The following is a 13,277-nucleotide window of genomic DNA, read 5'->3' as shown; positions in this document are numbered from 1 at the left end:
CTTTTATTAAATAAATCTGTTTTTAAAAATAGAACTGCATTTAGAAAAGAAATAAAGCCCAGTTTTGCAAACAGATGTGCTCTGCTGCTCCGTGCTTTATAACATAGAGATGTTGAGTGTTACAGTTTCAGCACAGTTTTACACCTAAATATATTTGTATGTAATTAATACCCATGTTGAAAGAGACAGCTTGTAAAATATGTGAACGCTGTTTGATATTTCAGCATTTCACAGTGTCCTGATCCCATGGGGTTGACTTCAGTGGGAGCCGTTAGCAATCAGCACCTGTAGATCTAAGTGCTAAAATTATTATTGTTAATTGGTATTTATTATGGATTGAATTTTCAAAAGCGTTCTAAGACTTAGGAGCCCCTGGGGGAGGTTGTAAAGGCTCAGATGACGATTAAGTACCTAACACCATCACCTTTAAACACAAGTTGGGCAGCATGCCACAGTGATGCATTTAAAGCCTGCGCTTGCAGGGGCACCTCCAAAGTGACGTGAGCTGTTCTCAAAGTGTGACCTTTTTAGCTGTTTAATTTATCTCTGATGTAAATATTATTACTGGGCTGAGCATCACCACGCTGAGCATCTGATGAGATTGCCTTATGGTGATCAGGAGAATCTCCATCTCTTCTGGGACGCATTAGGTGAAAAATCACCCAGTTGCCCATCAGGGCAGGGATTGTGCTTTATGGGAGTCGCTGCATCACCCAGAGAAGTTGGATCCAGAGCTTTTAACCCCGGTCGTGGTGCCTGTGGATGGAGGGAGCGCGGGGCCATCGCCGAGCTCTGGTTTGGGTGATGCTGCGGGTCCCTGCGCAGCCCGGGGCGGTTCGCTGAGCTCCATCGCGCTTCCCCCCTTGGGAGGCAAGGCTGGGATGCTTCTACTTACTGCACAGAGGAATCTGATGATTATTTAGTATTTTATTACTGCCTTGAATGGACCTGGGCTCCTATGGCAGTTTGTGGCCATAACGTGGAGAAGGGAGATGGTTTCTTTGGTGTGAAGGAAGCCTTTTTGTGAGAAAAAGCAAAAACAGACCAAGGGTGCATGCAATGCTTTAAACGTATCAAAATCCAGCCCATTAAAATATATTTTCTCGGTATAATGTGGTTAAAGTCACAGACACAAGAGCTGCTCTGTGTCCTAAGGAGATGCAGGAGATGCACAGGAGGCTGTGAGCATCTTTGGGGCAGGTGGAGCAGGACCCGGCGGCTCAGATGGTCTCGCCAGGGCGCTTGGCCGGTGGGTCTGTCTTGGATGGACCGATTAGCGCCGAGGAAAAGCTCCACGGGGCAGAGCTGGCAGCCCGTGCTGACTGAGCATCACGGCTCGGCTGGCACGGGGCTCCGAGCGGCTTCTTGGCCGCGATCCCCCCTCATGTCGAGCAGCGTTTCGCCTTTTCCAGCCTCCGGTGAGCAGAAAGAGATGTGCAGCGGGTACCAATCCGGGAAAAAAACAAAACTTCCTAATGCAAACAGAGAACATGGACCAAATACGTCAATATTGTGGGCTAAGAGGATGTTCTTATTGTCATGGTTATCCTCCCTCCTTGGCGCGAGCAGTAGTTCATTTGCCTGATCAAGTGACAGCAAACGTGTCCTCTTTATTATCGCTAAATCTCTCTCCTTCTCGTTCCAGCGAACACGATCTGGGGGAGGATATTTATGACTGCGTCCCCTGCGAAGATGAAGGCGATGATATCTATGAAGATATCATCCGAGTGGAAGTTCAGCAGCCCATGGTAACAGTTTATGTGCATTTTTTAAAGCTGTGACTGGATGGGAGGGGAAGGGAGAGGATTCAATTAAATAAGTATCTGCTGATGGTAGGTGATGCTGCAGGGAGGCGAATCGCTTTGCATCCTTCCGTGAAGCTGGTCTGCCTCGTGAGAGGTAAAAATAAACCAAGCTGGGATGGTGCCGGCCCGGAGGGGGTTCTCCGAGGAGTTTCCCAGCCCATCCTGTCATCCAAAGGAGTTTGGGGAGGAGGAGGAAGGGAAAGGGAGAGCTAATGAGCCCTAAAAGATAAGCTAAAAATAGTGATGTGCTGCTGAGCCAAGGCAGCGTGTGTCGCTTCAGCCCGTGGCAGGGAGGGGGAGCGCGGGGCTCCATCAGCCACGCGTGCCATCGCTGCCACCGGTGTTTCTAGATGGGGCGAGTGCTGACGGATCCGTGCGTGGAGGGTCCAGCGCTTGTCTGTGCCTGTTGCCACTCCTGCCAGGCTGTCTCCGAGCAGGCAGACGTTTACAGCGGAGCTTTCTGGGGACCCGTGCGGCTTTAGGGACAGTCAGGCAACCCTGCTCATCATCTCTTAAAAGCCTTTCGATGGTGGGGAAACCCGGGTGTGCAGCGTGCGCAGCCTCACGGAGGGACTCGCATTAACTCTAAGGGCTCTGGTGCGAATATCACACTCCGTGGATGAGCTGGGAAGGTGCTGGTGGCCCTTACATCTCCCCAAAGGTGCTCACGGCCACCCTCACTACCTGTGTCCCCAGCACCGAGGAGACCACTGCCCTGGCTTTTGCTGCTGCAGAGCTATAGGGAACCTTTCCATCAGAGCATGACCTTCCAAATTTTCTCCCACCTTCTGATATCTGCCACCCCCGGGCTTTGTGCAGACTCTAATGACTCTCTCCTAGCTGCAAACGGTGCTGACAAGGGAACATACCTCCCCATAACAAAGCAGGATCAATGGACAAGTTTGCTGATCATGCCTGGTCTGCAGCCTGAGGAGCTCCTTGTGTGCCAAAACCCCGTTTGGATCATGGAATCAGACACAAAACATTCCCACTGATCTTGCCAAAGTGCTTGGAGCTGTTTACGGACTCCAGTGGCAATACCAAAGTCAGCAGAGCTTGTTGGCCACCGGTGTTTTTACCGTGTTGCCATCAGTTGCAGAAGCCATTTGGCCCAAGAACCACCCCTTGGGAAGGTTTTGGTAGGAATTTCTTGCATAAATGGCAAAAATGAGGGAAAGCTCCCACAGTATAGGTGTCCAGCAACCGGGTAGTGCAAGATTAGGGTCACTACAATTGTCAGTTTTTCACTGTCCACCTGCACAAGGTTTTAGGTTTCCTTGGACACCTTGGGTAGCGATGGAGTCAATGGCTCCGACTCCCTTTCTTCCCCTTCCTTGAGCAAAAGAGTCTATTTTTATTACAAGCACCCACATATCTGTCTAAATATTGGATTTTTTTTTTAAAGATTTGTTGCAATAGCAAGTATGTGATGCTAATTGGTTTCTTGTATTTCTGCATGCTTCAGATTAGGTATATGCAGGTAAGATACATTGATTAAAATATTGTTTTCCATCCAGCTGATAGGTTTGTGCCGTGAGTTATTAGGGGCTGTACAGGGGGTGTCTGTTCCTGTGCATGATCATTAAAACCCCATCACTGAATCACCTCCCAAGTTCAGAGACTGCAAATGCGGCACCTCCCAACACGTGTTTCCAGCTCCGCTTTACAGCTGCAAAAGCAAGAGAAGTGACTCCAGGAGTTGGGGCTTTAAGAAACACTTGTATTATCAGATTTGACCTAAAATCATGAGAACTGGCAACCCTGGCAGGGGATTTGTATAAGTCTAATATATTATTTATGATGCACTTGGGCTCAGTTGTGAGTTTCATCTTAAGCAAAAATAATGGGGAACACTCTTATTTATTCCTTAGCTGGTGATGTAGCTATAAAAAAAATGCAAAAAATGTAATGTTTGCCATGTTGAAATGTATTGAATAGTACAGCCAGGGTTCCTTCCTAATTTTTTTGGATAAAAATAGTTTCCTTTAACAGAAACCAGTAACAGTGCTCCCCCAACTTTCCAAACTCACCCTTGTTCTGAATTGGCTGAATTGGAGCTCTGCTCCACATGAGCAGGTTGCTGAACCACTCTTAAGAGTATCTGACTGCGCGTTATTTTTCCTTTTTCTAGAAAATGGGTATGACAGAAGATGACAAAAGAAATTGCTGTTTGCTAGAAATCCAAGAAACTGAGGCCAAATACTACAAAACACTTGAAGATATAGAAAAGGTAAGAACTGACCCATCTTTTCTATCCCATCGCCTTCCACACCATCGCTTGAGCTCGCATTAATCCCACTGTATTAATTCTTGCTCCGATAGCTGGCAGATGTGATGAGGCAGGATCGATGCATTCACATGTAAAATTGGAGAGAAGGGGGATTCAGAAAACCCATACTGACAAGCACACATGTGCAGCCTGTAACTGTAAGAGCCGAACAGCATATTTTTTTTGATCGCTGCTTGTCGGAAATAGGCTGAAAATCATCTTGCTGTGTCCCCCTACCCCGGGGTAACAGCTTCTAGCTCAGCCAGGCCGGTCTCACCGATAAGAGCTGTATTTGCAGATATCTTATCACTGTGATTGCTATGGAATAATTTCTTTATTCTGAGCATTTTTCAAAAGTGCTGAAGCTGTGCTGACTTGTCATTGAAATTAATTGGATTAAAAGTAACGTTTTGCTGCTCGAATTCAGGGGTTTTAATTGGTTTTGATAAATGAGCGGCGTGCCTTTATTTTGAATAAAAATAAAACCGAACACCTCAGCAAGACAGCGGAGTCTGGAGGTGGTTTGTGCTCCGAGGGAAGCAGCAGGAATGAAGAAGGATAGTGACTATCCAGCTGCCATTTCTAATCACCCTAACGCTTCTGTTTCCTCCCCTTTTGCAATTATTTGCCTCTGCTGAAGGTTCCTGCAAAGAAGCTGTGAGCAAAACCGGCACGATGGGATAACATTTCCTATTTTCCATGGAAATGTCCTAATGCACATGTCCCTTATGCAAATAACCCTTGTTCCTTGGAAACAGCCACAGCTCTTCTAGTTCAGTCTAAAGGAAGAGTTAAATTATTGCCTTGATATCCATTAAAAAGGCTTGCAAAGGCTTAGTAAGTTCTGACGGTGTGTTATGGGTAGAGGGTCCTGTTTTGGTGCATTGCATTGTGGTTGGTTTTTTTTAGTTACAAGTCATGTAGACATTTCTATTAATATGTATTTGTTCAGAAAGGCATTTCCAATGTAATCACATCATCGGTGCGTTTTCAAGGGCAAAATTCTAGTGAGATGATCGAAGAGCTGAAAAAAACCAAAACGCTTCCGAGCTCTTCCCAACCCCAGGCGAGGACTGCGGCGAGGTGGAGAGCTCTGAGCATTTAAATCCCCCTCCGGTAGATGTGGCAGGAGCGGGGGCTGTGCCCACCCGCGGGGGGGTCTGGCACCTTCCCGGGGCTGGAAGTGCTGGGGGGACCAGGGGACGATGCTCCCACGGGGGTCCCTGGTCTTGACAAACGCGCTGTCGTTCGTCTGCCTTTACAAGTGCTTAAATTCATTAAAAGCTGACTTCTCCCTGCGCAGGTAAATGCAAGTGGTGAAGCGGGGCGAAATATCTCCCTCGCACAGAGAGAAATTTATTTATTCCTCTCCGGTATTTCAATCCCTGTTCCATTTACCTCTTGCAGAACTACATGAACCCACTGAGGCTGGTACTGACTCCCCAAGACATGGAAGCTATTTTTATCAATTTGGAGGTAACGGCGTAGACACTGTGGCTTAAATCTTTGTTCTTTTCACGGCAACTCAGCCCTCTTCCTGCTCGAGAGACGGCTTTTCAGATTTCACGTTAGATTTGTGCATTCACCTGGAGAGGTTCAGTCCTTCCTGTGCTGCGGAGCTCGAACGGGTTTAGGAGATATTCTTTAGCACTCAATTTTAGACTTGGGGATTATATGAACTCTAAGTAGGAAAACAATTTTACACGGAGGATGTTCCAGGGCTCGGGCTGTATATTTTAGCTGTACTTAGAGCTGGTTTGGGCACACAGTGGTGAAGGGATTTATTTCTACGCTGACTTGTGCAGAGTCTGGATCGGAGGCTGCCCATCTCCTCCAGACCTGCAAAAGGGACTTTAATACACGTGAAAATCTTGGGACATTTATCACTCTATAACCTGGCAGAATCACACCCTTGCACTCCTGGCCATTTAGGGCTGCATCTCACTGGAATGACTTATTTTAAAAACAACTAATAAGAGAAAAAAAAAAGGAAAATGACTGCCTGATTAAGTAGTGAATGTGAATTTCTTTAGGCTGTGTTTGCCCACTTGCTTTGGATGTGTTTAAAGTATTGATTGTTCCTTCATTTTAGGACCTAATTAAAGTGCACTTCAATTTCCTGAGAGCCATTGATGTCTCTATGATGTCTGGAGGAAGCAGCCTGGCAAAAGTGTTTCTGGAATTCAAAGAGAGGTAAAGGAAACCCGGTCTGCAGGCAGCTCCAGTTTTAACAGATACAGGTTAATATTTGCAGGGCCCATCTCAGAGCTTAGAACAGAAATGCCCGGTGCAGCAAACTGATTCTGTATCCTCTGCAGCCAGATGTTCTCAGGCAGCTGGAACATCACTGGGTGCTGACACACAAGCATCCGAATCCAGCTGCAACCGTTCTAGGGGCAGAGGCTGGGACATCACCTGGCTAAATCAGTGCTTGTTCTTGCAAGTCTGTGGAATCGTTTTGGTTGGAAAAGACCTTTAAGATCATCAAGTCCAACTGATGTCTGCACCTGAGTTTTGCTGGGCTGACAGCTTTCCATACAGGACCAACCGTTTTGCAGACTGAACGTACAGTGTGTTTACAGGGATGTATCGGAGGGGATAAAGATGGGAACGCTGTGATTATGGCGAGCCAGGATGGACTAAAACCTCGCTTGCCTTCAGGGGTTTAAAGTATTCTTTTCCTGCAAGCGGGGCTTTGAGGACTTGTGATGTGGTGAGATGACTCCTTTGCAGGGGAGACTTTGCTCTGGTTAGATCAAAGCGATTGCTCGCTCTAAAAAAGCGCATCTTTGGCACTGTGCTTGTCCCACACCTATTGCATGATGAATAAATGTAAAAGTTGCTTTTGCAAACATCATAGATCCTGTGTTTTGGCAGCTGCAAGCAGGAGTACCCCAGAACACAAAGATAAGGTTAATAAAAGCCTTTAATATCCTTAACACTAATCAGAGGCCTGATTCATTGTGGAATCATGCCAGGGTGTTATTTCACTGTGATTAAACCAGTGTCTAGACACAGAAATGCCATTCAGAAGTCAATAACTCCAGAAATACCATCTGCATTAATAATACACCGTAAGGTCAGATATTCCATCATTCACAGCACCTCTTTTTTAGAAAGGGAATGTTTCCTGGATTATTTTTTTTTTTAAAGTTTCGACAGAAGAATGCAAATAATTTAAAAACACTCATAAAACTCATGCAGGTGATTTTGATCTCCTGATTCCTGGCTGGGCTCCGTGCACATCGGTCCTGTCCCCGGGCAGCGATCCCGAGCCGAGCCGCTGCCACCTCTGCTTGGGACAGAGCTGTGCACGCAGGGCTGGGACACGGGCACGAGTCACGGAGGTGACATTGCTCCCCAGTTTGATCCGTGTGGCTGTGCAGGAGCACGAGGCTCGTTTTTGGGGCCGACAGCCTTTAAATAAATGTTTGCCTCTGTTCAGAGCACCGACCGTGAGGTGGCTGTGTAGCCGCGTTCTGCTGCTTGTGGGGAATTCTGGCTTGGAAAAGACCCTGAAACTGGTCTCTTGGAGATGAAGAGCTTGGAGCAACCTGATTAAATAGGCAGAATCCTGTCCTGTGTTGCTAAAGATGATACCACGTTTTGCAGCAAGGAAATAGGGGTGCAGGGGGAGAAAGTGAGAGACAGTGTTGTCCCACCAAAAAGGGAATGTGGAGCTCCAGAGTCTCTGCTTGGTCCCTGTATATAAGACCTTCTTCCATCAAATGTGTCCGTGACAAATAACTCTCGCTTCCCAACGCATCCTCGGAGACGTCCCAGCAAAATGATGTATTGCTCCTTTGCTGTGCGGATTTTTTTTGTGTGTGTGTGTGCGTGCGTAAGGAAATAGTTTGTAAATCTCCTTCTCTGAAAGCCAGAGTTTGAATTTATGCTCCTGAAGCCTCTTTGAAACTCTCCAAGTGCTGGCAAGGTAGATATTATTGTGCATGTTCCAAAGCTGTCAAGAGGAAAAGGCAGAAGAATAATCTGTATTTGCTGCTGCTTTGCCGGGGACTGCAGCTCCCATAAATCTCTCTATTCAATTCCCCGCCGGGGTCTGGAAGTCCCACGTTTACGGAGTGACACCGGGTCAGGTGCTCCCACATCATCTCCGTCGAGAGATGAGGCCCCGAAATAATGGATGAGTTGCAGCGTGTGATGGAATATGTGTCTTATCAGCAGCAACACAGTTAACGGCGAGGAAGGGGGGAAAATCCCCAACCTGTCATGAAGGATTAATGAGCAAAGTGGAGGAAAAAGGGGAAATCTGCAGCAAAACTGCTCTGGTTTTGTCAGGTGTTTAAATTTATAGCATAGGGTGTCCATACAGAGCTTCACTGGGTTTCCAAAGGCTGTGACAACTTTCTTTTCTGAAATGACCCAGTCTCTTGATCTCTAGGTTCCCATGGCCCATCCTGCAAGGAGCCACGAGTTTTCTAAAATGTATTCTTAGGTTTGAAGGAGATTTGAAGCCTCTCATTCTCTGATAAAGTGCAAATTATCATCATCCCCATCCATTCTGGGCATGTTTCAAGAATCAAGAGTTTCTCACCTTCTTCCTTACTTCGTGAAATATCCAAGAAACCCTTAGAGAGAGGGGCACACCTCAGATCCAGTGGTGGCAATGATTTTTTTGGGCTATGAGCAGCTGTGACTCAGAAAACAAAGACTTTGGGAGATGAATACATGGGCTTGAGCGAGCTGCGTTGGGAAACGCTCCCAGGAAATGGATTTTTATTGTCATTTGGTCTTGAAGCGCATCCTTGCTCTGCTTTTGCTCTTGGGAAGCGGTGGATCAATAGATCAGGAGTGGAGTGATGAGCCATCGTACCTCCCAAAACTGGCTGCTCTGGCCACTTGGCCCCTTCTGCTCGTCGTGAGCTCTGGAAACTTCAAAAGATTTAAATGTTAAAAAGCCACACTGTAAAAGAGTGTTAATACTTTACTAAGCAGTTATATGGGGGAATAGCTGTTTGCCTTGTCCTTTCACTGTATATAAGTATATATATCTTTTATATGTAACAGGTTATAACTGCCAGCAAGTGTTTCCGATTAAATTTGTGATTTCCCCCTCTACAGGCTGCTGATTTACGGCAAGTACTGCAGCCACATGGAGTACGCCCAGAACACACTCAACCACCTCCTCGCCAACCGGGAGGACGTCAGGCAGAAGGTGGAGGTGAGCGGGTGGGGGCACTGGGGCTGGGGGCTGCCTGCCGGCCTCGTTATGGGTTTTGGAAGGACTCGGTGGAGCAGAAGGTGTGTTGGGAATGTTTGGTTGAGCGTGGGTTGTGGGGATGAGTCTGGGCTGCCCAGAGAGGGAGCAAAGCTGGGGGTTATCTTGTCCTCATCCCCTGCTTTGCCCCTTCGTCTCTGACCTTCCTCCCCCGGGTTTATCCAAGTTAAAATGAGCTGCGTGACTTTATCTGAATGGGACTGGCTGTGGAGAAATTCCTCTCAGAGTCAAGGAAGGCACCGAGCATCCTAAGCCAGGAGCTGTGTGACTTTCCGAGGTCACACGTAGCATCAGGGACCGGCAGAGGCGAACCCAGGTCCCCAGGTGAATACCTGATTGCTCCCCCATCCTCCTTCCCCAGTGTAAAGGCTTAGCGTTAAATAGAGGCTGATCCAGATATTAAGTAAATCAAAGGAGCCCCAGAAGGGATGCATTGTTTGAGCTGATGTTTTTACCCAGCTTTAATTCCTGCTGTGGTCTTGATGCTAATCTGAATTTGCTGGGCTGTCGCTACACGTTACCTTGTTTTTTTGCAAACGCTCTTTGATTTTCCATGCAAAAGTAGCAACCCAATTCAGGGATAAAACTGCATTTAATAATTTTTTTAAAGCCTGTTCCCTGGATTTGGCATCAAGCCATCGTGATTTGAAGTGGGTCCGGGCGAAGGTAACAGTCGCAAAAGTTCCTGCGATCGCATTAGCTCATCTTAATGACTTCATGCTTATCAGCAAAGCCCCAGCAGCTGTCTGCGTGCTCGCTCCCGGCCCCTCGCAAATAAAACGCATTAGTTCAAACCATCCAGGAGGTGAGTTAAGCTGATGCGTTTCATTTGACATTTCCCGAGGTCTGAGAGTGTTCGTGGGCTCTCCCCTAATGAGCAGGATCTCATTAAGCTGGAGAGCTCAGTTGCATGAGAATGTCTGTATTTTAGGGTCCAGCCCCTGTGTTTTATTCCTCGATAACCCCTGCCCTGGCACTGACTGGGTGTGCGCAGGGACCACGAGCCGTTTTTCATCAGAACTGAGTTTACAGAAGCAAAACGTAACAGTCACAGGACACTGGAAGCTTTTTCTGGGGGAGAACAGTTGTTTTCGCCCAGCTGCTTCACCCCTGATGTGTTGATTCCTTTAACAGGAGTGCACGCTAAAGGTTCAGGATGGGAAATTTAAATTGCAAGACCTGCTGGTGGTTCCAATGCAAAGAGTTTTGAAGTATCATCTCCTGTTAAAAGTAAGTGTTTCAGCATTTGCACTTCTCTCCAGCTGCCATCCGCGCTGCAGCATCTTTCGGCTGTTACAGTAGAGAGTGAATCATTGCCAAATGCAGGCTGAGGGTTGTGGGGTTTTTTTTTCTCCTTCAAATGAAATAATTACTAGAGCTACTTAACACGACATAATATTTGTGCTGTCTCTTTAGTACAGTGACCTAGGGTAATTTTGCACTTGTTAGCCATGAGAGGCAGTTAATGAATATAAAATAAGCTTGCATATAATCTGATTATGTGTGAAATTCCTCCCGTCAACTCCATGTAGCAGACCACTCGAGCACCAGCCACTTGACGTGTTCCCCTTCCTACGGCTGCAACCGCGGTTGCCCGTCCCGGCATCGGTGCCTGGTGCAGGCAGAGTGTGGGCAGCTTTCCTAGCACACCCAAGCTCTTTATTCTTATTGTTTTTTAATTTCAGGAGCTGCTCAGCCATTCATCAGACCGACCAGAGAAGCAGCAGCTGAAGGAGGCTCTGGAGGCGATGCAGGTACGGGCTGCGCTGGGCTCGGGGTGCAGCAGCGTGCGGGACTCCCCGGCTTCTGTAGAACAAAAACTTCAATAGAAAAACCACCCAAGAGCCCGAGGGAAGGCAGCGTCTCCTCCTTTAGGATAAACAAGTGTGTATTGATTGCCATGCGATGCGATTGCTTTGCAGCCAATCTGTAGGCATCGCTGTTATCTTCCTCCTTAAGCAGCTGAGGAAGCTGGTATTTGTTGACAAGTTATGACTTTTCTACTAACTACGATTGTGTGTGAAGAGGCTGTGCCAGCTTTGGCTCTTGGTTTTGCTAGGAGGGATCTGGAGGAGCTCCAGCCGTATCAGCAAGTCGGGGAGTGTTGCAGAAATGGGAGCAGTGCCTGTGTGCTGTGTTAGCCAGGCGCTGGTTGGGAATCCTTTTATCCAATTATCTTTAATTTATTAAGGAGAAAATGCTCTTTCCACAAGTGAAGACTTCTGGTGTCAAAATTTTGCTTCGTTTAAAGTTTTTTTTGAGCTTTCAGCTGAAACCCCCAAGGTCTCAGCAACAAAAAATAAAACCACCCAGATGCTTCCTGACTTGGATACATCCTCACACGCTCACACTGTGGGATCATTAACTCCAGGTTTTCTCTCTGGAGAGCATTGGAGGATTCATCCCATGTTCAGTCCTGTGTTCTCCGGTCACTTTGTTTTCTACCTCTGAGCTGCAGCTTTTGTAACGACGCTGCATTTCCCAGCAATTACATAAGTTGCGTGACCTTTTCAGCCATTATCCCTGCAAGCCCAGGCATCCAGAGCTGATATGTAGGTCGCTTTAAAATTAAGGTTGTTTGAAGGACGTTGCGTTTGCAGCCCGCTGCTGCACAACACGTGGCCATGGCCTCCAACGAACAATAAACATGGGGACAGTCATTAAACCCTGCTTGTGGCCTCATAATATGGCACTCACCAATACCACTGCTAATAAATAAATGTATATAGGCTCCAGCTCGACTGCAGACTCAATGTTTTTTGCAAGAAGATGCCAATAGCCATCAGCGAGGTTTCTCTGTTCCATCACCAGCAGAGCGCAGGTGCAGTTCAGACCACGGCGGGCAGGGGCAGAGGAAGCCGTGCGGTTTGGTTTTAATTGATCTGTAAACCAAGGCTTAACTTACAAGTAATGTTTTCCATCGCGAGTCCAGCCTTTCTGTCTGCCGTGCTGGGGGGCGACAGACGTCGCTGCCGTCTGGGGGATGAATTTCTACAGCCAGAGCTACATTTCCCAAAGCAATTCACCTCCCCTTTGTTTTGCATGGGTAGTTGTGTGCACAAAGCAGGGGCAGGATTTGCACCAAAGAATTGCACATGGGGGTATTTGGTGCAGGTACCAGTCCTCCTGCTGAGTGTGCAGAACCAAACTCCTGAGTTATGGTGAGGGGCAAAGCAAGTTCCCAGTTAAATCCCACGGCCCCAGGTTGCATGTTGCTGCTGCTCTTTCGAGTCACGGTCCATCCTGGGTTTGTGTTTCGCCTTTGTATAGGAGACGGTTTCTTCAGCAGGAGGGAGGAAAAGCTCAGGCATTGAAGGAAGGTGCCACTTCATAAGGCGTCTGGTTTTGTCATTCTCCATAACCATCCCTGCCGCTGTCCCAATGGGGTATTTTGTGATGTTATAAGTATTGTCACGTAGATTTGTGATTACCATCTGCGATTAACCCTTCTTATGTTGGGAAGCTGAGGAAGGTCTGACCTAGAGGGGATGTCTTAAAAAATCCCGTGGTCAGATTTAATCCAAGTTGACAAGAGCTATTGTTGAGGACAAGGAGGCAGGGAACAGATAAGAAGCAAACAGGCGCAGAAAATACACTCTGAAGGGTGTAAGAAGTTGTTTTAGTGGAAGGGATAAGGTTCTTTGATGGGTCAAAATTTGGGTAAGCAAGGAATTTTTCAGGGCAGAACAAGCTCCATGGAGTATCTCCTTATTTTACAAGCCAGCCTTTGTGTGTGGGAGATGCTGGAGACCCAGGGGTGCTGGAGATGGGGATGCTCTCGGGAAGGATGGAGCAGGAGCATCCCAGCGCTCGTGACCCTGAGCACCCCAGGGAGACAAGCTGAAAGCAACTGGGGCAGAGCCAGGTCAAGTGCTGTTCACAGCCAACGTGCAGCCGGGTGTCCAGAACAGTTATTTCACAGATGTGGATGATTTGACAGCAGAGACTGGCTCGCAGCTTTTGC

The 13,277-nt window shown here is 47.4% G+C and overlaps 1 protein-coding gene across 2 annotated transcripts in view; it reads left to right on the top strand.

The window, feature by feature from the left end:
- The window catches only part of VAV2 (vav guanine nucleotide exchange factor 2), a 120,306-nt gene that overhangs the window by 91,117 nt on the left and 15,912 nt on the right, over window positions 1–13,277 (top strand). For both annotated transcript variants that reach the window (XM_065648268.1, XM_065648265.1), the window contains exons 5-11: window positions 1,646–1,748; window positions 3,937–4,035; window positions 5,482–5,550; window positions 6,167–6,267; window positions 9,157–9,256; window positions 10,448–10,543; window positions 10,999–11,067. In XM_065648268.1, the coding sequence (XP_065504340.1) occupies window positions 1,646–1,748; window positions 3,937–4,035; window positions 5,482–5,550; window positions 6,167–6,267; window positions 9,157–9,256; window positions 10,448–10,543; window positions 10,999–11,067 (637 nt within the window). The remainder of the gene's footprint in view (window positions 1–1,645; window positions 1,749–3,936; window positions 4,036–5,481; window positions 5,551–6,166; window positions 6,268–9,156; window positions 9,257–10,447; window positions 10,544–10,998; window positions 11,068–13,277) is intronic.

This window comes from Caloenas nicobarica, chromosome 19 (assembly GCF_036013445.1).
Source record: "Caloenas nicobarica isolate bCalNic1 chromosome 19, bCalNic1.hap1, whole genome shotgun sequence".
NCBI lineage: Eukaryota > Metazoa > Chordata > Aves > Columbiformes > Columbidae > Caloenas > Caloenas nicobarica.
This window is presented reverse-complemented; position numbering and strand designations above follow the sequence as displayed.